At 42.0% G+C, this 21,737-nt stretch overlaps 1 protein-coding gene across 7 annotated transcripts in view; it reads right to left on the bottom strand.

Moving 5' to 3' along the window:
• The window catches only part of ABCA6 (ATP binding cassette subfamily A member 6), a 60,929-nt gene that overhangs the window by 23,978 nt on the left and 15,214 nt on the right, over nt 1–21,737 (bottom strand). For 6 of the 7 annotated variants that reach the window (XR_006341444.1, XM_043905697.1, XM_043905698.1 and 3 more), the window contains 15 exons: nt 20,901–21,042; nt 19,750–19,935; nt 19,324–19,471; nt 17,840–18,008; nt 15,411–15,469; nt 12,067–12,177; nt 11,484–11,659; nt 11,047–11,166; nt 9,134–9,272; nt 7,783–7,873; nt 6,741–6,880; nt 4,723–4,839; nt 3,060–3,243; nt 1,888–2,054; nt 1,056–1,189 (listed from right to left, as the gene is read on the bottom strand). Coding sequence is in view for 6 of the 7 variants with exons in the window: in XM_043905697.1 (XP_043761632.1) it covers nt 1,056–1,189; nt 1,888–2,054; nt 3,060–3,243; nt 4,723–4,839; nt 6,741–6,880; nt 7,783–7,873; nt 9,134–9,272; nt 11,047–11,166; nt 11,484–11,659; nt 12,067–12,177; nt 15,411–15,469; nt 17,840–18,008; nt 19,324–19,471; nt 19,750–19,935; nt 20,901–21,042 (2,083 nt within the window). In the remaining variant the exon portion in view is untranslated. Of the gene's footprint in view, nt 1–1,055; nt 1,190–1,887; nt 2,055–3,059; nt 3,244–4,722; nt 4,840–6,740; nt 6,881–7,782; nt 7,874–9,133; nt 9,273–11,046; nt 11,167–11,483; nt 11,660–12,066; nt 12,178–15,410; nt 15,470–17,839; nt 18,009–19,323; nt 19,472–19,749; nt 19,952–20,900; nt 21,043–21,737 lie in introns of those variants that run through there. The other variant, XM_043905703.1, reaches the window with a different exon arrangement.

The following is a 21,737-nucleotide window of genomic DNA, read 5'->3' as shown; positions in this document are numbered from 1 at the left end:
TGTAAAGATGCTCATGCAGGCTTCTCTGGGGGCTCAGTGGATTCTTTAGAATCTGGCTGCCCGTGCAGGAGACAGGTTCGATCTCTGGTCCGGGAAGATCCCACGTTCCACGGAACAGCTGAGCCCGCTACTATTGCGCCTGTGCTGCGGAGCCCGGCAGCCGCAGCTACTGAGCTCACGGGGTCCCAGCAAGAGAACCGACTCTGGAGAGGAGCCCCCCTCACTGCACCTAGAGAAAAACCCGCTCACAGCCGCGAAGACCCAGCACAGCCAAAGAGACACAAAATTCTGCGACTGTTCACGCACCGTTCAGTATCACCACCGTTCACACAGTAAGTACCTGAGATCAGGAGCAGGTAAAGCAACCGACAAGCAACAGAGTTTCCACGAGCTGGCACCGGGATTACACATCTTACCAAGCGCCTACTGTAGGCAGATTCGGGAATACAAACTCAGTGCCTTTTGCTCTGTTTTCATTCCCCTTGTAGCAAGAAAGAAGCAGGTAGCTTCACTGAATCTGGCCCCAGCTTTCCACTGGGATGTAAACTCAGCGTTTTACTTAAGACTGGGATGTATTTTCAACAGTCTTATTCCTGTGAAAGGATCTCTATTACTTGCACTCTTTTATCCAAATTGAAACATATTAAATAATAAACTGAGAGCACTTTCCTCCCATAGATTTCATGTGATTATTATAGTATTTAATGTATTTTCTCAATATATAAAAATATCACTTGGGTAGTTCATCATTAAATGGGGTTTCTTAAATTCATAATTATAGGGGTTGGCACTCAGAAGGTCTAATATTTTATTGAGTCTGAATAATGCTATGACATCTAGGTACTTTCAAACGTAAAAAATCTTCTAATTCAAAATTTAAGATAAAAATGTTTTACAATTTATTTAAACGTCACGGTTAATTCAATGATAACCCCACGTGTTTTTGAGTCGTCACTATATACTTGGTTGACTTTTCACAGTGTTTAAATCAGTTAAAATGTAGCCTTTAAATTTTTTTCATAAAAGCAAACACAAGAGGCAAGTGGCAAGCATACCTTTCGTTTACCAGAAACGATGATGGCCCCATTGTAAGAGGGATCTTCAGTGCCATTTCTATTTTCAAAGTCATCTACCTCCAAAAGTATATTTTGATGCTTCAGTGACTGTATAAAATCTTCAATATCTGATTCTAGCATGAAATCCAGAAAAGAAGGCCATAGAAAGTAAGAACATGTGTGACAATTTTTAAAAATAAACCAGACACACAATTTAAAATCAAGATTTATAGAATACCATGTAAAGGCATGTCTCTGTGGGCATCAAAATAATAATAGTACTGGCCCATAAAAGAGAAGCCTTTCCACTATCTTCTGTTATCAAATCTTATGCTTTACCACTGAGCCACCGAAGAAGCCTGAAATAAACAGTTAGGCAAAACCAATCGCCCATCATTTAGGGTAACAAGATCATGGGTTCTAATCAGTCATAAAGAATCTTCCTAGATTTTGTTGGAGGGGCATAGGGTATATAAAGATGCCGTCTTCACATTATCAAGCGGCGTGTATAACGTTTATGGTGTAGGTTAGGCTGCTGTGATGCAGAGACTGAGAACAGAGTGGTTCTGTGAGTGCAGAAGTCCGTCTCCATCTCACAGAAGAGCTGAGGATCAGCTGACGGGTCAGATGGGTTACACGGGGACTCAGGCTCCTTCCGGCTGTCCCAGCAGCTCCAAAGTCACACAGACATGCATCGCCCCTCGCAGGTTCTTTTCCATAAGTGAGGTTTAAAATACACATTTTACTCTCTCGTAATTTGCTTCCCCCTATCTGTGCTATTTAACAATAAAAATCACTTTTTTCTGGATTTAAATTTTGTTTCTCTGTTTACCTGTGTTGTTGATGATCAGTAGGCTGGTACGGGGGTCCTGGGGAAGCCGTCCCGGAGAGAGGAAATACAACTCAGGCGTAAACTCCCAGTCAGAGGTTTCATTCACCAGTGCGTAGAGTATGCTTTCCACAATCAAAGGGAACATAGCAATTCCAAACACGAACAGTCTATCAATAAAGAAATATTACCACATGAATGCCACTGTGACAGAACAGTGTTATTTATTCAGCCAGATGTTTCACAAGTATTTGTTGAGTGCCATCTATAATTGGTGCTAAAATTTTGAAAGTCATACCTTCACATGCCATGCGTGGGCGCATGCTCAGTCCTAAGTCGTATCTGACTCTCTGAGACCCCATGGACTGTAGCCCACCAGACTCCTCTGTCCATGGGATTCTCCAGGCAAGAGTACTGGAGTGGGTTGCTATGCCTTCCTCCAGGGGATCTTCCTAACCCAGGGACTGAACCCGTGTCTGTTGCATTGGCAGGAGGGTTCTTAACTGCTGAACCCCCAGGGAAGCCTGGCACTGCGATACAAACACAGGCTAAACTATGAAAATTAAACAGACGTGTGGAGAAGGCTGCTCAAGCCCTAACATCTGGTGTTCCCACTGTTGGTACAATCAAACGCTACATTTATTCCTCCTCTGGCAGGAATGCTGCTGGGGGGCACTATGTTCCAGGTTTTTTGTTTGCTTGTCTGCTTTTGTCTTTTTTAGATCCACAATAACAATGTTTGTTCTTTGAAAAGTCCTTTTCCAACACAGGTCATTACAGAGTGGGGGCCCTGTGCCTCACAGGAGTCCTCACTAGTTCCTACTTTCTATGTAGCAGTGTGTGTGTCCCTCCCAAGCTCCCGTTTACCCGCCGCCCCCAGCCTTCCTGCTTTGCCAACTGTAAGCCTGTTTCCTACTTCTGTGACTCTGCTTCTGCTTTGTAAGTAAGTTCATTTGTACCTTTTTAGAAGATTCCACATGTACACAATATGGTATATTTGTCTTTCACTTTCTTCCCCCACTACAACAATCCCTAGGTTCATCTGTTGCTGTAAATGACATTATTTAGTTTTTTATGGCTGAGGAGTATATCACTGTATTCTAGTTTCAGATTCACTCCAGTTTAACCCGCTCAGGACACTCACTGTCTAAGAAGCAGCATGCCCTGATACTCACAGGGTCAGAAGCCCTTTCTTTCCTCGTCTTAACTGTAAGAAGCGGAGCCGCGCCATCGCCCAGAACTGCAGCCTCCAGAGGCCCGCGACGCTCACAGCCTTCTGCATCTCAGGGGGAGAAGGGCAAGGTGGATCCATTTCATGTAGCTGTCCCGTGTCCCTGCTCATCTCTGCTTGTTCAAAATCTACACACACGCACACACACAGAACACACACGCATTACTAACAGCATCATGGGCATCACAGCTTTCTCTTTGTAACAATATTAAACACTGTTTTAGAATGTTCCTGGTTACAAAGCAAAGAAGGCCGGGAACAAACTATGTGCGTGATGCCCGCATTCAATAAACTCAGTGGGGGAAAATGAGGTGAATTCATACCAAACGTGGAACTCAGGAAAGATGATCACAGTACGCCCTGTCTTTGAAAAGACAGAGAAGGGCCCATATGTGACAATATTCTGAGGGATTTCAAGAAATTTCTTCCACAGGAACACCCAATCATGGATGCCTAAATGTCTACTTAAAATTCTATGTGGAAAAGTCGTCAGATCTGAAACCACCAGATCTGTACCTGATCCCCAGATACATGCCGTACAAGCAGCATGATTTGGGACAAATCATTTAACTGCTGTTCGGCCTGATTTTCTCAGGTGTAAAAGTGCGCCCATGGTGTTTGTTACAAAGGTTATTTTGTTGTTTGTTAGTCGCTCAGTCCTGTCTGACTCTTTGCAACCCCGTGGACTCTAGCCCGCCAGGCTCCTCTGTCCATGGGATTTCCCGGGCAAGAATACTGGAGCGGGTTGCCAGTCTCTTCTCCAGGGGATCTTCCCAACCAGGACTGAACCCACACATCCTGCACTGCAGGAGGATTCTTTACCACTGAGCCACCTGGAAAGCCCATAAAGGTTATTATAGAAAGGTAACTGCAATATAGCCACACGTCGATCAAAGTGTCTGCCATAAAGGTTGCAAAATGACAGCTTTTAAAAATCATCATCCATTAAAACACATGCTGGGCTTCCCTGGTGGCTCAGTGGTAAGGAATCTGTCTGTCAATGTGAGAGCTCCATTGATTGAACCCAGGGTTCAATCCCTGGGTTGGGAAGATCCCCTGGAGAAGGAAATGACAACCCATTCCAGTGTTCCTGCCTGGGAAACCCCACGGACAGAGGAGCCTGGAGGGCTGCATAAAGTCCATGGGGTCACAAACAGTCGGGCATGACTTAGTGACTAAACCACCACCACCAAAACACACCTGAGGAGATTATTGAATCCTTTTCCCCATTAAGGGCTCAGTCTGCAAATGAGCAAGGTAAAGGCAGTCTTGACAAGAAACATCTACTCAGACTTCATGACCCTGATGGAGAGTCTCTGACACCGTCAGAGCATCCAGCAAGCAGGGATTCTCTGGGAGAGGAGACAGCAGCTTAAAGAGGAAGTGAATCGCTTCTGAAGGGAAGTCTGAGATGCACCAAGAAGGGACTTGGGTTTAGTCCTAGTGACGACGTGAGGAACAGGCTGACCACCCTTCCCAAACAGCACTATCAGATCTGGAATGTGTCTCGTTCCTTGCTGAGAGCCACACAAAAGACACTCTAGACTCTAAGCTGACACATGACCATTTGGAAATTGGTCTTCCGTGACGTATACGAACGGATGTACCTTGCTCACTCGTCGAGTTCCCTTCCAGTTTCACGAAGACTTCATTCAGAGTCGACGTGGAAACCTCATAACTCATCACACCCGGGCCGCAACCCTCATCAAGGTCACTGAAAAGGTCTAAGGCAACAGGAGGGGACAGAGACATCTGAAATACCACATTGACAACTAAGCCTAGTGAATGGACACCTATCTGAATGATGATGCCGAATGTTGTATAGGTCACGTCTTTGGAGGCAAAATTTCACCCGGGTGCACTCCCTCAGTGACCTGAAGAGGGAGGCCTCCCCCCAGTGCACAAACCCTCTGCATCCATCGTCTGCCTATAGCTCACGATGCGCCTGCAAACTTCTTTGAGGAAAGATGAGCAGAGAGAGCACCACCTTCTACCATCGCCCCACAAATCACTGTCACCCCACAAATCATCCATTGCCCCACAAATCACCGTCACCCCACAAATCACCATCACCCCACAAATCACCATCACCCCACATATCACCATCACCCCACAAATCACCATCGCCCCACAAATCAGCATCGCCCCACAAATCAGCATCGCCCCACAAATCAGCATCACCCCACAAATCACCATTGCCCCACATATCACCATTGCCCCACAAATCACCATCACCCCACATATCACCATCGCCCCACAAATCACCATCGCCCCACAAATCACCGTCACCCCACAAATCACCGTCACCCCACAAATCACCGTTGCCCCACAAATCACCATCACCCCACAAATCACCATCGCCCCACAAATCACCATCACCCCACAAATCACCATCGCCCCACAAATCACCGTCACCCCACAAATCACCATCATCCCACAAATCACCGTTGCCCCACAAATCACCATGACCCCACAAATCACCATGACCCCACAAATCACCATCGCCCCACAAATCACCATGACCCCACAAATCACCATCGCCCCACAAATCACCATCACCCCACAAATCACCGTCACCCCACAAATCACCATCATCCCACAAATCACCGTTGCCCCACAAATCACCATGTGCTTCTACCTCCATTCCTGACTCTCCTTCTGGATGGTCTGCAGCTCCTCTCACCCAAGATCACCTCTTTGATTTGGGTCCTGAACTCCTTCCCCTTTGGGACTCTCAAGGACCTCCCAGAATTACCTCTTCCTTTTCTCTCCTGCATCATTAACTTCTGCAAGTACCGGGTCACCCCAAATCACACGCCAAAATGCTGTAAGGTCACCCATTGAACAAAGACGTGTGTGCGTGCATGCGACAAGCAACAGCAAAACAAAGGAACACTCTCCTCCTCCCACACAAATGCATACGCTACTCCAAAGATTTGTCTCTTTTGCTGTCTTTCATTAGTCACATCCTAGTCACACATAACCTACACAAACCCAAAGGCTACCCTTATACCCCCGCCGCCCGCCCAGAAGCTACTGTTTTCAAGCATCAGTGATTCCAATTTTCTTCTTAATTCAATGAATACATTTTCTTGGTGGGGGGTGGGGAGTTGTTTGTTTTTATTCTTTTAACTTGGTTTCTCTCTTTTTAAAATTTAGTGACAGTCAAAGCCGTTGACTACACCCTCCTTCTAGAAACATTTTCTTCCTTGAGTTAATAAAAACAGACTCTCTTGTTTCTCCTTGAACTGCCCCGGGGGCTCCTGATTTCCACCGCCCTCTGACCCGTCCTCCACTCTCTCCTGAGGGTTCAGTCCTATGTCACCTTCTCATTAATCCAATCCCTTGCATCCCCATCTAATACCCAGGTTCAATTGATTCAACCTGAATCACTGAATCAGTGATTCCCAGATTCAGCTCTCACTCTGCTCTCTGAATTCCTGTATCCCATAACCAACTATACCCTTAGCCGTTGGACAGCTCCACTTGGAAGTTCTCATCTCAGCTTCAGCTCCTTAAGAAACCCGACCCCAAACGAAATCCAAACCCACCACATATGAAAACTGTAATAATGGTGTGAACACTTGTTCCCAAGCTCATCCCCTCGTACTTATACTTAAATTACCTGGAAATTTATTTGTCCTTTCCGCAGGCAATGTATACACAAGCTTTTCTTTGCTTTCCGTTTTCAATTTAGCATCAGGGATGTGGTGATTGATGAGGGATGTTATTTTCTCTGGGTCACACATTTCACTTCTGCACAAACTAACATGTAAAGGGAAAGACAGTTCATTTGTGTTTTCCCTGCCGCTGCCACAAAAACAGCTCTTATTGGATTTCTAGCTCTTATGTATTACTTTACTTGGCTCTAGGGAGCAAACAAATGAGGAAATAATAACAATAACAACCATGTCATCAGTTTGGAAAATCTTAGGATCTGGACAGAGAAGATGAATCAGCTCAAAACAACTGCAAGTACACAAAAATAAATAATGCAATTAAAATGATATATCAAGTATGAAGAGAAACAGAGGCAGGCAAGATCATTAGGCAGAAGAGATTTCTTAGGGAAAATAATTATTACCATACTGTGCAGATGTTAGAAAATTAGTGTCTAATAGGGAAATCTGCCCTTCAGCCATGTTTTGTTTGATCATCAAGGTTTTCTCCAAAAAGTATTGGTTTGGCCTGGACACACTTGCTGGTTAGACACCGTCCTCCACTCTTTGTCTCCAGACTTACTCCCTGTTGATGGGAGCTTCTGGAAGGACTTGACTTCCTGTCCTGTGAAAAGGTGGCCATCTACCGGAGTAGTGCATGGGTCAGCTGAGGAGATTCAGGGCAGGAAAAGGGCGAGGCCTGTCAGACCACCCAAGGCCTCAGCCTGGACAGGGGTCCGGGAGGTCAGACCACACAGGACCTCAGCCTGGACGGGGATCCGGGAGGCGGTCATTAGCCCGCCAGGGCTTCTCCCTGTGAAATCTGCCCCGTCCTCCGTGCTGGTGAGGATGCAGGAGCCAAGAATCCAGAGGAGCGCGTGGCAGACGCGGACCGTCCCAGCTGAGCGAGCTGAAGCGTGAGACCGAGTCTCTCCCGGAGCGGCCACCTCTGGGGCAGGCCGTCACTGACGATGCGTCTACAGAGCCAGGCCACCCCGGGTCCTTTACCTCAGGTGATAGCCGAGACCCCATCTTCGCTTCAGAAAGACAGAGGAGCCCACACACTTCAGCTTCCCGTTGGACAGGATCACTTTCCTATCTGAGCAGAAAGGAGTGAGAGAGGGAAGATGGGGTCGTCATCGCTTCACTGTGTGGAAAACATGGGGGGGGGGTGCCAGGACTCAGATTTCCAAGGAAGAAGTGTCCTGTGGGAGCCTAACTCCATCTCATGGGCTTTTAAAAACATGAAACATGCACTAAAATGGATGCATTTAAAATGAGCTTCTGCCAGCCTGGAAGGGAGTGGGGTCTGGGGGAGAAAGGATACATGGATACCTATGGCTGAGACCCTTTGCTATTCACCTGAAACTATCGCAACATTGTTAATCGACTATACCCCAACACAAAATGATTTCAATGTTTAAAAAAATTTAAAAGTTATTGTGTATAAAATAAAGTTTAAAGTAAATAAAATGAGCTTCTGCATGGGAGAATGGATAAATGTGTATGTTTTGAACTGCGGTGTTGGAGAAGACTCTTAAGAGTCCCTTGGACTGCAGGGAGATCCAACCAGTCCATCCTAAAGGAGATCAGTCCTGACTATTCATTGGAAGGACTGATACTGAAGCTGAAACTCCAATACTTTGGCCACCTGATGCAAAGAGCTGACTCATTAGAAAAGACCCTGATGCTGGAAAGATTGAAGGCGGGAGGAGATGGGGATGACAGAGGATGAGATCGTTCGATGGCATCACCAACTCAATGGACATGACTCTGAGTAAGCTCCAGGAGTTGGTGATGGGCAGGGAGGCCTGGCATGCTGCAGTCCACAGAGTCGCAAAGAGTTGGACATGACTGAATGACTGAACTGAACTGTTTAGCTGAATTTCTCTGCTGTGCAACTGGAACTATTGGAAAACTGCTCATCAACTATACTCCAATAGAAGATAAAAACTTTAAAAATTAAATTAATAAAAAAAAATTAGCTTCTGCATTCCACTTCTGCATTCAGTGGCTTCTGATACTTCTTGAAAAAAATAAATAAATAAACTCCATGAGCGTATTTTCTATTCTGGATGATAAAAAATGAGTGGACATTTTTCAACCAAATAGACATGAAAGAAGACTGGGATGCTGAAATTAATCAAGAGCTGATCTGAAAAGCTGTCAGCATGGTTTTTCATTAGGGCTCACAGTCCAGCACATGCAGAGCTGGTGAGGAGTTCTACGGTGGGACTAGATGGCAGTCATCCCCCGGATTCCTGTGCAATCACTGAGGGAAAGAGAGCAGGAATCTTGCCCTGGGAATCAATGTCTCCCAAATTCTTCACCGTCAAACTGAGATAAAAGTGACAGTTACCAGCCAGGATGTCCACTTCATCCGTCAGGTTGGTACTCAAGAGGATCACACGGTCTGCTTTGCGCTCCCGGAGGAAGTTCCATATTCTTTGTCTTGAGAAAGGATCCAGTCCCGCAGTTGGCTCATCTAATAGCAAAACCTACAGTGGATGAAGATACATACACCGTTTCTCTCGTCCTTGTTAACTGTCTCCACGGTAGAGCATGGGAATCAATAAAAACCGTGCCAAATAATGACTGTCCACCACTTGTATCCAGCAGACTAACACTCATGTTACACATAGTATGCTCCTCTGGATACGTTATAATGAAAACTCGACCACTTTCAGGGGTAAAAGAAGAGCTTCGTTCTTTGACATTGGTCTTAGCAGTATTTTTTTGGTTATGTCTCCTCAGGCAAGGGAAGCAAAAGCAAAAGTAAATGAATGGGACTACATCAAGCTCAAAAGCTTTTACAGGGCCTTCCCTGGCATTCCAGTGGTTAAGTCTTCACGTTTCCAATGCAGGGGGCACAGGTCTGATCCCTGGTTGGGAACCAAGCTCCCACAGGCCATGTGATGTGGCCAAAAAATTAAAAAGTAAATAAGAATAAATTCTAAGATAAAATAGATAACTGAAATAACTATAAAAACAAAATAAAAAGTTTTTGCAGAGGGAAGGAAACTATCAACAATCCCAAAAGGCTGCCTACCAAGTGGGAGGAGATACTTGTAAATGATTTGACCAATAAGGAGTTAACATCCAAAATATACAAAGGACTCACATGATTCTATATAAAAAAAATAACCTGATTACAAAATGGTCAAGGGATCTGAACAGACATTTTTCAAAGAAGACATATTTATAGCCAACAGACACATGAGCTACTCAACATCACAAACCATCAGGGAAAAAAAGGCACATGAAAACCACAAGGAGATATCACTCACACCTGTCTGAATGGCTATTATCCAAAAGACAATGAATAACAAATACTGGTAAGGATGTGGGAAAAATAGGACCCTTGTGCACTGTTACTGGGAATGTATGTACATTGGTGCAGTCACTATGGAAAACAGTATGGGGTTTCCTTAAAAGCTGAAATTAAAAATAGAACTACCATACAATCCAGAAATTTTACTCCTGTATTAAAAAAAAAAAAAAAACCCAAAACACTAATTCAAAAAGACACAAGCATCCTTATGTTTACTGCAGTGTTATTTATAGTAGCCAAGATATGGAAGCCACTTAAATGTCCATAAATAAATGAATGGATAAAGAAGATGTGGGATATATATATATATATATATATATATATATATAGTGGACTATTACTCAGTCAAACGTAGAATGAACATTTGCATCTGTGACAACAGAGATAGACCTAGAGGGTATTATGCTAAGCAGAAGTCAGAGAGAGAAAGACAGATGCTGCATGATCTCATTTACGTGCGGAATCTAAAAATCAAAGCAAACTGGCGAACAGAACAAAACAGAAACCAAATCACAGGTAGAGAGAAGAAAGAGTGGTTGCCGGAAGGGAGGGGGGTGGGAGGATGAGTGAAATAGGGGAGGGAGATTAAGAGGCAGCAACCTCCAGTTACAAAGTAAATAAGCCCTGTCAAAGTGTGTGGCATGGGGAATAGAGTCAGTAATACTTCAATTACTTTGCACAGTGACAGACGGTAGCTAGATTTATCGTGGTGGTCCTTTTGTAACGCATAGAAATGTTAAATCACTACGCTGTGCAGCTGGAAGTCACACAGTGCTGTAGGTCAGTTACATTCCAAGAAGGAGGAGAGGAAGAGGAGGAAGGAGGAGGAGGAGGAGGAATCATCTGTATACAGTAAAATGCTTTTATCACACACACACACACGAGCTGGACCTCGTCCTGATGCTCACTCTGCAATCCTCCTCATGTATGATTTCACTTACTTGAGGATCTCCTAAAAGGGCAATCCCAATGGTCAGCTTTCTTTTCTGACCTTCACTTAAAAGTGTAGCAAGATTATCCTGAATGTTCTGTATGTCCAGTTCCAGTAAAACTCTTTGTACCTAGACAAGAAATATACAAAACTTTAAATCCAACATGATTCATATTATGGCATTTTGACCATCCATTAGAGCAGTATATGGAATCGGTAGCCATTCCCTTCTCCAGGGGATCTTCCCAACCCAGGGATCAAACCCAGGTCTCCCACATTGCAGGTGGATTCTTTACCAGCTGAGCCACCAGGGAAGCCCATATATATATATATATATATATTTTAAAGGACCTCATTGCATGCATTTCATTTATGGCAGAGCAGTGAATCACTGGTTTAAATTGGCAAATGTTCCGCAGTTCAGAGAATCTGAGCACACCCGTGTACCTCTTGTTCCACGTCCTTTGGCCGAATCCCTTTTATTTTTGCAAACAGCCTGAGGTTTTCCTTCACAGTGAGCGTGTCAAACTGAACATTGAATTGAGGACAAACACCAGTTATCTTTCGGATTTCCTCCAAGTCTTGCATTTCGGAGGGATTTTTATTATAGATGGTAACTGATCCTAAGAATAGAAGTTAAAAATAATTTAACATTGGTGAGATAATACATTTTATTAATGTCTGTAGATCTTATTTAGGAAAATATTGGCATATATTCAGAATTATTATCTAAAATGATGACTTTATAATTTATTAACAACCACTAACTACTCTCAGCGTAAATAGATGTTGAGATTAGTGTATACACAATATCTCCCCTGAAATATCACATAGCAATGAGGACCAGGATTTTCATGAAAACTTGGGAAATAGAACATATATATAAAATCGTGTAGTTCTGGGAAACAGCTTTAGATAAGCGAACATTATTTCCTCTAAGCAGTTAAATTTAAACCTGAAAACAAGTAAGGCACACATGGCCTCATTCTGCGATCGGGCTTCTTGCCTCTGGGAAGTATCTTTTGCCCACCTTCTGTCGGAACAGACAAGCCACTAAGGGTGCTCAGCAACGCCGATTTGCCAGCCCCACTGTGACCCAGAATTGCTGTGATCTGACCTTCATAGATGTCCAAGAACAAGCCTATTTTCAGAATAAAACATCAGCATTATAAATAAGAGGGCAATAGATAGGGTCGTTTCTAAAAACAGAACAATTTATTTTAATTGTGTATTTGAAGCATTTCAATAGTTTAAAATACATTATATTCAGTATTTTCCTGGTTGCTAAAATAACACCTTTACTGTAGAATATTTGAGAAATAAATACAATCACTTAAGATAAAAATCAACCATAATTCCAAATAGCCACATTATAATACACTTGCATCATGTGCATATTTGCACATATGAATATGTAAATATATTTATAAACTTTGGCTGTACTCTATTTTTTTATAGGCTGCCTTTTCAAATATTTAATCATAAACCTTTTTCATGGCATTAATTATCTTTTAAAACACATTCACCAAAAATCTGTATTTTGCCCTAACCCCATTTTTCTATTCTTTTGTTAAAAGTGTTGTGTTTTCATGTCAATAGAAAAATCATTTAACTAAAAATCCTTTGAGATATTATTTTTTCTTTATTTGCTTTACCACCATGTGAAATCCAAACTTCATTACAGAAAGTTGTTGAACACAGCAAGATGAAATTCTTTAGAATCTTGTAAAACATTATATCTAAATGATCAAGTTCTTTCAATTAAAATAAGTGACCTGCTTTCTAGTAATATTGAATTTAATGACTGGACCAAAATTTCAGTTCATCTATTTTCTATCTGGATGATAGACAAAACTTTATAAGGCCAGTTTACTCAACTATTAAATATACTAGTAAAAGTAATTATAAGACAAAATTCTTCCTGTTGTAATCTAATCCATTAAACCCTCACTTGCAATTTGACTAAAAGATTCTAAAGGTCATTGGAAAAATAAACTCAAATGATTAAGAAAATCTACAGAATAGTAAGAGATCAGTCTTGGCTGCAAGATATTAAAATATATTTGAGAACCATAATAATTAAAATATTAGTAATACAGTTATACCAGTGGAGAAAATATAATTAACAAAATAATATATTATTGGTCCAGAATACACTGACCAATAGAATCAGAAAGAAATCTAAAATGGACCAAAGTCAAGATAAGAAATTAAAATCAATGAAACAAGCTTTCGAATCTGTCAAAAAGATGAGTTAATTAATAAACACTATTGAGAAAACTAAAGAATCACATTAACACATCTTACGCTTGCTGTTTTTAAAGGGGAAAGAGCAGTGTTTTCAAGGATAAAAGTGACACTAGTTATCTTGAAAATTATACATATGATCTGAAAAAATAAACGGAAGCCTCAGTTTTCTCACATGTAAAGTGGAAGAGAAGTGAGGATCTTATGGGTTAAAGGAAAAAGTCCAGGCTTGTCACTGAGCGTTGCTCTCAGCACACACTAGGTACTCAATAAACCTTGAGTATTTGTGGCTACTATTATTTTTGTTGTTCATAACTGCTTGTGGGAGTATGAATTTTTATAATCTTGGAAGGAAATGATTTGGTACATGAACCAAGAATCTTAAAATTATGGACCCATTTGAATAATTCTGTTTCTAGAAATTTTTATTCAGGAAGTTATTAGTTTTACAAAGACTGAGCAAGAATGTTCACTGCAGTGTTTTTAGGATGGTGAAAAACCTGAAAACAAAGCGAATTTCATACACTAGTATGTGAGTTAAGTAAGCCACGGTATCCACAGAAGGGAATGCCATTTAACTATTCAGCTATTAGACTGCGGCTGTCGTTCAGTCGCTAAGCCGTGTCTGCCTCCTTGCGACCCCGTGAACTGCAGCAGGCCAGGCCTCCCTGCCTTCACTGCTGACAAGCTACGTCAAGGGCATGTTTTCATAGGTGTTCCCAGCGGCCGCAGGAACCCGCTGCCTCCGGGGGAGAAAGACAAGAGGGACAGCTACCGTCTTTACTTCCCGAAGAGCAACTCCAGGGGCTTGTTTCATATATTTTTACACCTATGGATGTTTGCTGCTTTAAAATTTTTTAAGGTTCTGCTACTTTTAAAAATAGAACAAATCCTTGCAGAAGTTGGAACATTTAGACATATTGATGAGGGCAAAAGTGGTTCATACTGAGCTCTGAAAATTGAAATATTTAAAAATACTTTAATGTGTCTTTGGCTATAATTTAAAAAAGAAACCACATGTCTAGATGGTATTGGATAAAAATAAACTTCAACTGTCAGGAAGAAACACATGTGGGGGTCTTTCCATTTATCCATCTTAAATGCATAATATAAGGAGACATTTTTAAAAGGTGCAGAAGGGAATATAAATAATAACAGTTTTCACCAAGTAGGAAAAAACCCAACACGTTTACACAAGTACATTAAATTCTCAAAGGGAAGACATACTCTCAAAGGATGAGACCTGAGGGATCTGCATTTGTTAGAAAATAAATGTAACGTAAGCAAAGTGGACCAAGAACTCGCAACCTTGGGAGGGTTGACGGCTCTTTCGTTTTTAGCTGTTAAGGCTTCTGTCCCTTCAAAAATATATTCCTCCTAAAAATAATCATCCATACAGCAAGCTGTCCTCTATGAAATGTCACCACTAACTTTGATGCTTGCTTAAACGTTTGTCATAGAAAAATACATTTGTGAGAATACTCGGTTTCAAATACATCAGTTCACTAGCAATTATAAACTATGGTTATTGTAGGATACTGGCTTGTGGCTCAGATAGTAAAGAATCTGCCTGCAGTGCAGGAGACCCAGGTTCAACCCCTGAGTCGGGAAGATGCCCTGGAGAAGGGAATGGCAACCCACTCCAGTCTTCTAGCCTGGGAAATTCCATGGACAGAGGAGCCTGGTGGGATACAGTCCATGGGGTCACAAAGAGTCAGACTTAGCAACCAAACAACAACAACAACAAAGGTGTTATTCGTCTTATGCTAATCTTGCCAATACATATAAACTATGAATATTCCCTGACTAGTATAAAAATTTATCCATTTTAAGTCTAGACATTCTTTCCTTATAGTGCAAATATAATAAAATATTGCTAATAGCAAATTCATCTTTAAAAATGAAGTAGCATTTTTCTGTGTATGCTTCCATTTTTGTAGATAAGTAGATCCATGAAACATCTGGAAGGATTTTTACGTCCAGTTCTTAATCGTGGTGAATTTCTAGGTAGCGGAGGTAGGTTGTTTGTATCGTTTTCTGTTTTGCTTATCTATAATCTGTAATTTTTTACACTGAACTTTTTCCATTTTTTAAGAAGTCAATGAAACAATGAAAGTTTTTCTTTACCTTTCAATACTTCCCCTTTTCCAGTCTTTTCTTTATATACTTTTTTAACATTTCTGATTCTGAAATGAAAAAAAAATGGGTGCTTAGGTACCCAGTAGAAAAGTAAAAATTGTGCAGATCACGAATGACTTGAGTTAGAGAGGCAGCCAGCTTTATGTGAAAAAAGAAGACGTAACAGTCTACTCAGGAAGACCAAGACTTATTTCTGACTAAACGCTTCCCCTGAGGGGGAAAATGAAAGAGCCCCTTTAGAAAGTTACAGTTAGGGTGAGAGAGAAGCCTGGGGGGCCACAGTCCACGGGAGTGCAGAGTCAGATGTGACCTAGCGACTGAGCGTGCACTGGTGTTCCAGTGGGTAAGACTCCAGGTTTCCAATGCAGGGGGCCTGGGTTCGATCCCTGGTCAGTGAACTAGATCCCACAGCCGCATCCAAGGGTTCACGCGCCACAGCAATAGATCCCACATGCATCAAAGAAGGTCAGAAAGATCCTGCAAGCCACAGCCAAGACCCAAGGCAGCCAAATAAATGTGTGTGTGTGCTCAGGCGTGTCCGATCTTTGCAGCCCCATGGACGTAGCCCGCCAGGCTTCTCTGCCCATGTAATTCTCCAGGTGAGAATACTGGATGTGTTGCCATTTCCTCCTCCAGAGGACCGTCCTGACCCAGGGATCAAACCCGCGTCCCTTTTATCGCCTGCATTGGCAGGCGGATTCTTTAGCACTGTGTCACCTGGGATTGTTTCATCAAATACACACACACACAGACACACACACACACACTTCTAGATCCGTGATCACCAAGCTTGAACACACACTAAAATTTCAAAGGAGACAGATACAGGGCAAAGCAAGAATCAAGTTCAGACAAATGAGCCATGTCAGGACCATATAAGACCACATACAATGCATCTTCGAGTTCAAAGGGAAGCTTCACCCTCCTTTCTGACCCTGAACGAGAATAAAGGGAAGGACGTTTATCAACCAGGATGCTGGCGGTGGCAGGGTAGAGCAAAGAGTCTGGAGATTTAAAAGAAAAGGCGTCAAAGCTGCTGAATCCAAGAGGATACTTTATTTCTGCCTTTCTGGGTATAGTGGGACCCCAGGGGCGAGGGACTTCAGCATTTTATTTTAATATATAAACTTCCACTTGGGAAAAGCTGATTGTTTTTGGATTTCAAGATGACAAACCACAATGTTTGGAGCAGACACGCTGATTCCAAATTTCTTACTTCTTCCATTTGACAGTAGAAGCCGGTCAAAAGTACAGAGAAAAGGATTCAGAGATCCTAAGACCAGCAGAAACACAGAGGCGGGGGCGGACAGAAGCGGGGGGAGACTAGACAGAGGGTGAGGCGGCCACACTGCACAGTGCTGAGCAGACGGGACTCTCACGATCGTAGGAGACACTGTAGGTGACGATAGTGGAGGAGCTCAAAGCGACGTTTACAAACCTGCTCTTTAATATTCTGCTTCAGGTTCACCCGCTGCCATTGGTTAATATTTCATTTATTTTGGCCACTATGGAAAACAGTATGGGAAGTGAAAGTGAAGTCGCTCAGTCGTGTCTGACTCTTTGCGACCCCATGGACTGTAGCCTGCCAGGCTCCTCTGTCCATGGGATTCTCCAGGCAAGAATACTGGAGTGGGTTGCCATTTCCTTCTCCAGGGGATCTTCCCGACCCAGGGACTGAACCCGGGTCTCCCACATTGCAGGCAGACTCTTTACCATCTGAGCCACTGCGAAGCCCTCAACAGTATGGAGATTCCTCAATAAACTAAAAATAGAGTCGCCATATGACCCAGTAATCCCATTCCTGGGCATATATCCAGAGAAAACCCTAATCTAAAAGGATACATGCACCCCAGTGTTCAGAGCAGCACTGTTTACAACAGGCAAGCCATGGAAACACCTCAGTGTGCATCGACGGATGCGTGGGTGAAGCTGTGGTACGTTCACGTGGGACATTACTCGTCCCTAAGAGAGAATGGAATGCCTGCCATCTGCAGCAGCAGGGATGCAGCTAGCAATGATCAGGCTACGTGCAGTAAGGCAGAAAGACAAACACCACATGGCGTCACTTACGTGGGGAACCTCCCACATGACCCAAGTGAACAAACCCACAAACAGAGACAGACTCACAGACAGAAGCAGACGGTGGCTGCCGAGGAGGAGGGGTGGGAAGGGCTGGGAGTTTGCGGTTAGCAGAGGCAAACTATCACAAACAGAACGGATAAACAGCAAGGTCCTACTATGCAGAACGGGGCACTCTATTCAGGATCCTGTGATAAACCGCCGTGGACAAGGATATATAACTGAACCCCCTGACTGCGCAGCAGAAATCAATAGGACACTATAAGCCAGCTACACTTAATAAACTTTTTAAATAGACTCATTTCCTTGCACCCAGGTATCAGGATACGTGTGACTACCTGATGGCTTCTCTCCCGTGGAATTCTGGAGCCATGGGCTCACAGTAATCATCGGAGAGGGGCTCAGGGTCCACGTCTATCTCGGCGACATGACTACCAGTCCTCCGGTGTTGGAAACAAGATGATGAGTTCAGGAAAAATAATGGCGAATAATGGGACTCATTTCCATCTAATTAATCAAGAGGTGATAAAACATTTGTTTAGTACCATGAAAACAATGAGCACATAAGCCTTCTTTAGAACAGTGCAGAATGTCTCAGACTTTTAAGCATCATAACTAAATTGCTTTCTAACTCCCTATTATCGAGAAGAAATCTTGAGAGTGAAAGAAATAATGAAAATGAAAAAGAAACAACATATTATTATGACAAGTAAACAATATAATAGAAACCTTGATAAAATATAAATTAAAGACTTGAATAAAGTGCTTCCTAAAAGTTGTTTAGAATAATGATTAAATCACATATTGAGCAGGAAAAGCCTTAACATGGCACATAAAAATAATTTTAAATATGTTTGTGAACTTAAGAAATCATGTGATTCAACAGTATGATTGAGCAAGATACTGAAATCTATATGGTACATGAATGAAAAGTACTTGGAGAAATTAATTTGTTCAGGATGAACATATGGTCATTCTCTAGATTTTAAAAAATGGAATAGCATTTGTTACTACTAACGGTCTTCAGATATTAACCAGAAGTGATAAAGAGACAGACATACACACAAATAAATACACAGGAATATAAAGAACAAATTTAAATCCAGTCAAAGTGGAAGAAACATAAAAAATAAAATATATAAATAGGATCATGCAAGGGAAAAAAGCATGCTGATTCTAGTATGTCTGTAGGAATTCCAGACTTATGTGAAATTTTTAGTTGTTTTCAAGATAAAGAAACTTTAACTGGGTAATAAAGTGAAGTCACTCAGTCGTGTCTGACTCTTTGCAACCCCATGGACTGTAGCCTGCCAGGTTCCTCCATCCATGGGATTTTCCAGGCAAGAATACTGGAGTGGGGTGCCATGCCCTCCTCCAGGGGATCATTTCTATAAATACGAGCAATATATGACAAAGGTTAGGAGGCACTTTCACTATGCAATATCCCTATGCTAACCAAAACCATCTTAAGACTAATTTATTTTCACCTGTCCTGATATAAACCCTTAATATCATTCTTTGAAAACACTTTCAGTGATCTTTGAAAAATGTAACATTATTTAAAATATAACTATAATGTGCATTAAAATGATCATCATTTCATATTTATAATGTGTATCACTATATCACATTCAGAAGAATAATTATTTTTAGGTAGCAATTCCTTTAGACCGTTAAAGCTATGAAGCAGAGAAAAAGAAATCATTCAGTCTGTGATGTGAAATGCTTGTCATTCCTTATTTCTTAAAATATATAACTTTAAGAAAAGCATCTTTACTGTGATCAGTACCAGTAGAGGTAGGAAAAAACTGCAGTTACTTACAGGGTAGGATTTTGTCAAAGTATAACGCCAACACCAAGTATAAAAGGGCATCGAAAGTCAATATGGAGAAAGTCGCTATCATTATATATGAGTCTCCAGAAGTGTCAGGAAAAATAACACCATTCATAGTATAATCCAGGTGGATAATCTAAGATTCAAACAAAAATAATAATAAATACTTGAAAATAATTCAGTGTAGCAGCAAGAACTACCACTTTATTAAGTAGTTTTTCTAAGAAACCCACATAATGAAGCTCTTAGGGAAACTTTTTATTTTACAGCAATCGAAGCAGTATAAGAAGGGAACATTGATTTTTAAAAATATAATGTTTTAATAATAGAAATTTAAGTTGCCGTTCTTTTTCAAGAGAGTCTTTTCCAGGTTCTTAGGAATGATGACAATGTTAGGATTACCTCTGATCTCACCTGGTTAATTCCAGCACTGAAGGCAAAGGGGCTACAGATGCTGAAAATCCACTTCAAAGGTGAAGGAAGTTGTTGGTAAAACGCAGTGAATCCCACACCCCCCCAGAAGAGGGTGAGGAGAAACACAACCAAACTGGTGAGGATGGTTTTCTTTAGCAACACAGTCATCAGGAAGGCCAAAGCGATCTGAAAGAGCCAAGACACTACACAGACCACTGACAAAGGTCAAAATAAGGACCTTTGTACCATAACATAAATATTTACCACAGACACAGTGATGAGCAACATTAAGGGATAATTATGCTCAATGCTTCTCTCAACCTCCTTGTAAGGAGAATCTTTATTTGCCTACTTAAATGCTGGGCTTGAAAGGCCGCAGGAAGAGCTGTTGTTGCTCTATAGCGGCTAAGTCCTGTTCCGACTCTTTGAGACCCCGTGGACTGTAGCCTGCCAGGCTTCTCTGTCCATGGGATTCTCCAGGCAAGAATACTGGAGTGGGTTGCCATGCCCTCCTCCAAGGGATCTTTCCGACCCAGGGATGGAACCCATGTCTCCTGTACTGGCAGGCGGGTTCTTAACCACTTGTCTACTTGGAAAACCTGCAGGAAGAGCTGAGAAAAGGATAAAACTGCAGCCTTGGAAAGAGGGAAAGAAACTAAACTAATATATTAACACAGAGCGTCTACTGTGTTTTGCAGAAAACCCCCTGGAAGGTGGAAGAAGTCAGAGGAGCCTGTTCAGAGAAGGAAGAGAGAGTGACATGGGTGGTTGGACCAGGGTGGGGGGTTACAAGGAGATAAGATAACAAAAGCTACCATCTGATAGGGAATCTTTGGGGGAAAAATGGTGGGTTCAGCCGTTAAGAACATTCTCATCAATCTATAAAAATCTTAGGTATTTTTTAGAGTCAAAACAATTTTCTTTCTTTTTGATGCATCATTTCATTAATTCAGACCTTTATGCAAAAAAAAAAAAGAGTTTCAATTTTATTTAGGTTACATCATTTTCTCATACTCATAAAGACTTCTCAAGCAAACACACACACACACAACATGAAAAAAGTGGCTATAGTAGCCTGCTCAGACATTGATTCTTGTTACATGTAACCAAGGCCGAAAGCAGGGACGATGGTAGCAAACATATGAACTTACCAAGGATAAGCCATACAAGAAAAATAGAGTAAATATGACCGTGAAGCCCGTCAGGATGATGATTTCAGTAGATGTTATGATGACTGTGATGATTATGGAAGTAACGAAGATGAAGGCAGCATAGATTAAACCCCAGGAGAGCCTAAAGAAAGATAAACAATATTTCAGTTGTTTTAACTTCATTATGAAATATTCAAGACACACAAAAATACTTAAAGAATAGTACAATGGCTACCTTTGTACCTGCCACCTATTAACAGATCCTTGCACCTTGGAAGAAAAGCTATGACAAACCTAGGCAGAATATTAAAGAGCAAGGGCATCACTTTTCCAACAAAGGTCTGTATAGCCAAAGCTATGGTTTTTCCAGTAGTCACATATGGATGTGAGAGTTGAACCATAAAGAAGGCTGAGTGCTGAAGAATTGATGCTTTTGAGCTGTGGAGTTGGCAAAGACTCTTAAGAGTCCCTTGGAGAGCAAGGAGATCCAACCAGTCCATCCTAAAGAAAATTAGTCCTGAATATTTATTGGAAGGACTGATGCTGAAGCTGAAACTCCAGTACTTTGGCCACCTGATGTGAAGAGCAGACTCATTGGAAAAGACCTTGATGCTGGGAGGGATTGGGGGCAGGAGGAGCAGGGGGTGACAGAGGATGAGATGGTTGGATGGCATCACTGACTCAATGGACATGAGTTTGAGCAAATAAGTGAAGGACAGAGAAGCCTGGCGTGCTGTGGTCCATACGATGGAAAAGAGTCAGACACAACTTAGCGACTGCACAACAATGAACTAAAACATTACCACGGCTCTGCTGGTGTCACCCTGCATACTGACT

Source organism: Cervus elaphus, chromosome 5 (assembly GCF_910594005.1).
Source record: "Cervus elaphus chromosome 5, mCerEla1.1, whole genome shotgun sequence".
Lineage (NCBI taxonomy): Eukaryota > Metazoa > Chordata > Mammalia > Artiodactyla > Cervidae > Cervus > Cervus elaphus.
This window is presented reverse-complemented; position numbering and strand designations above follow the sequence as displayed.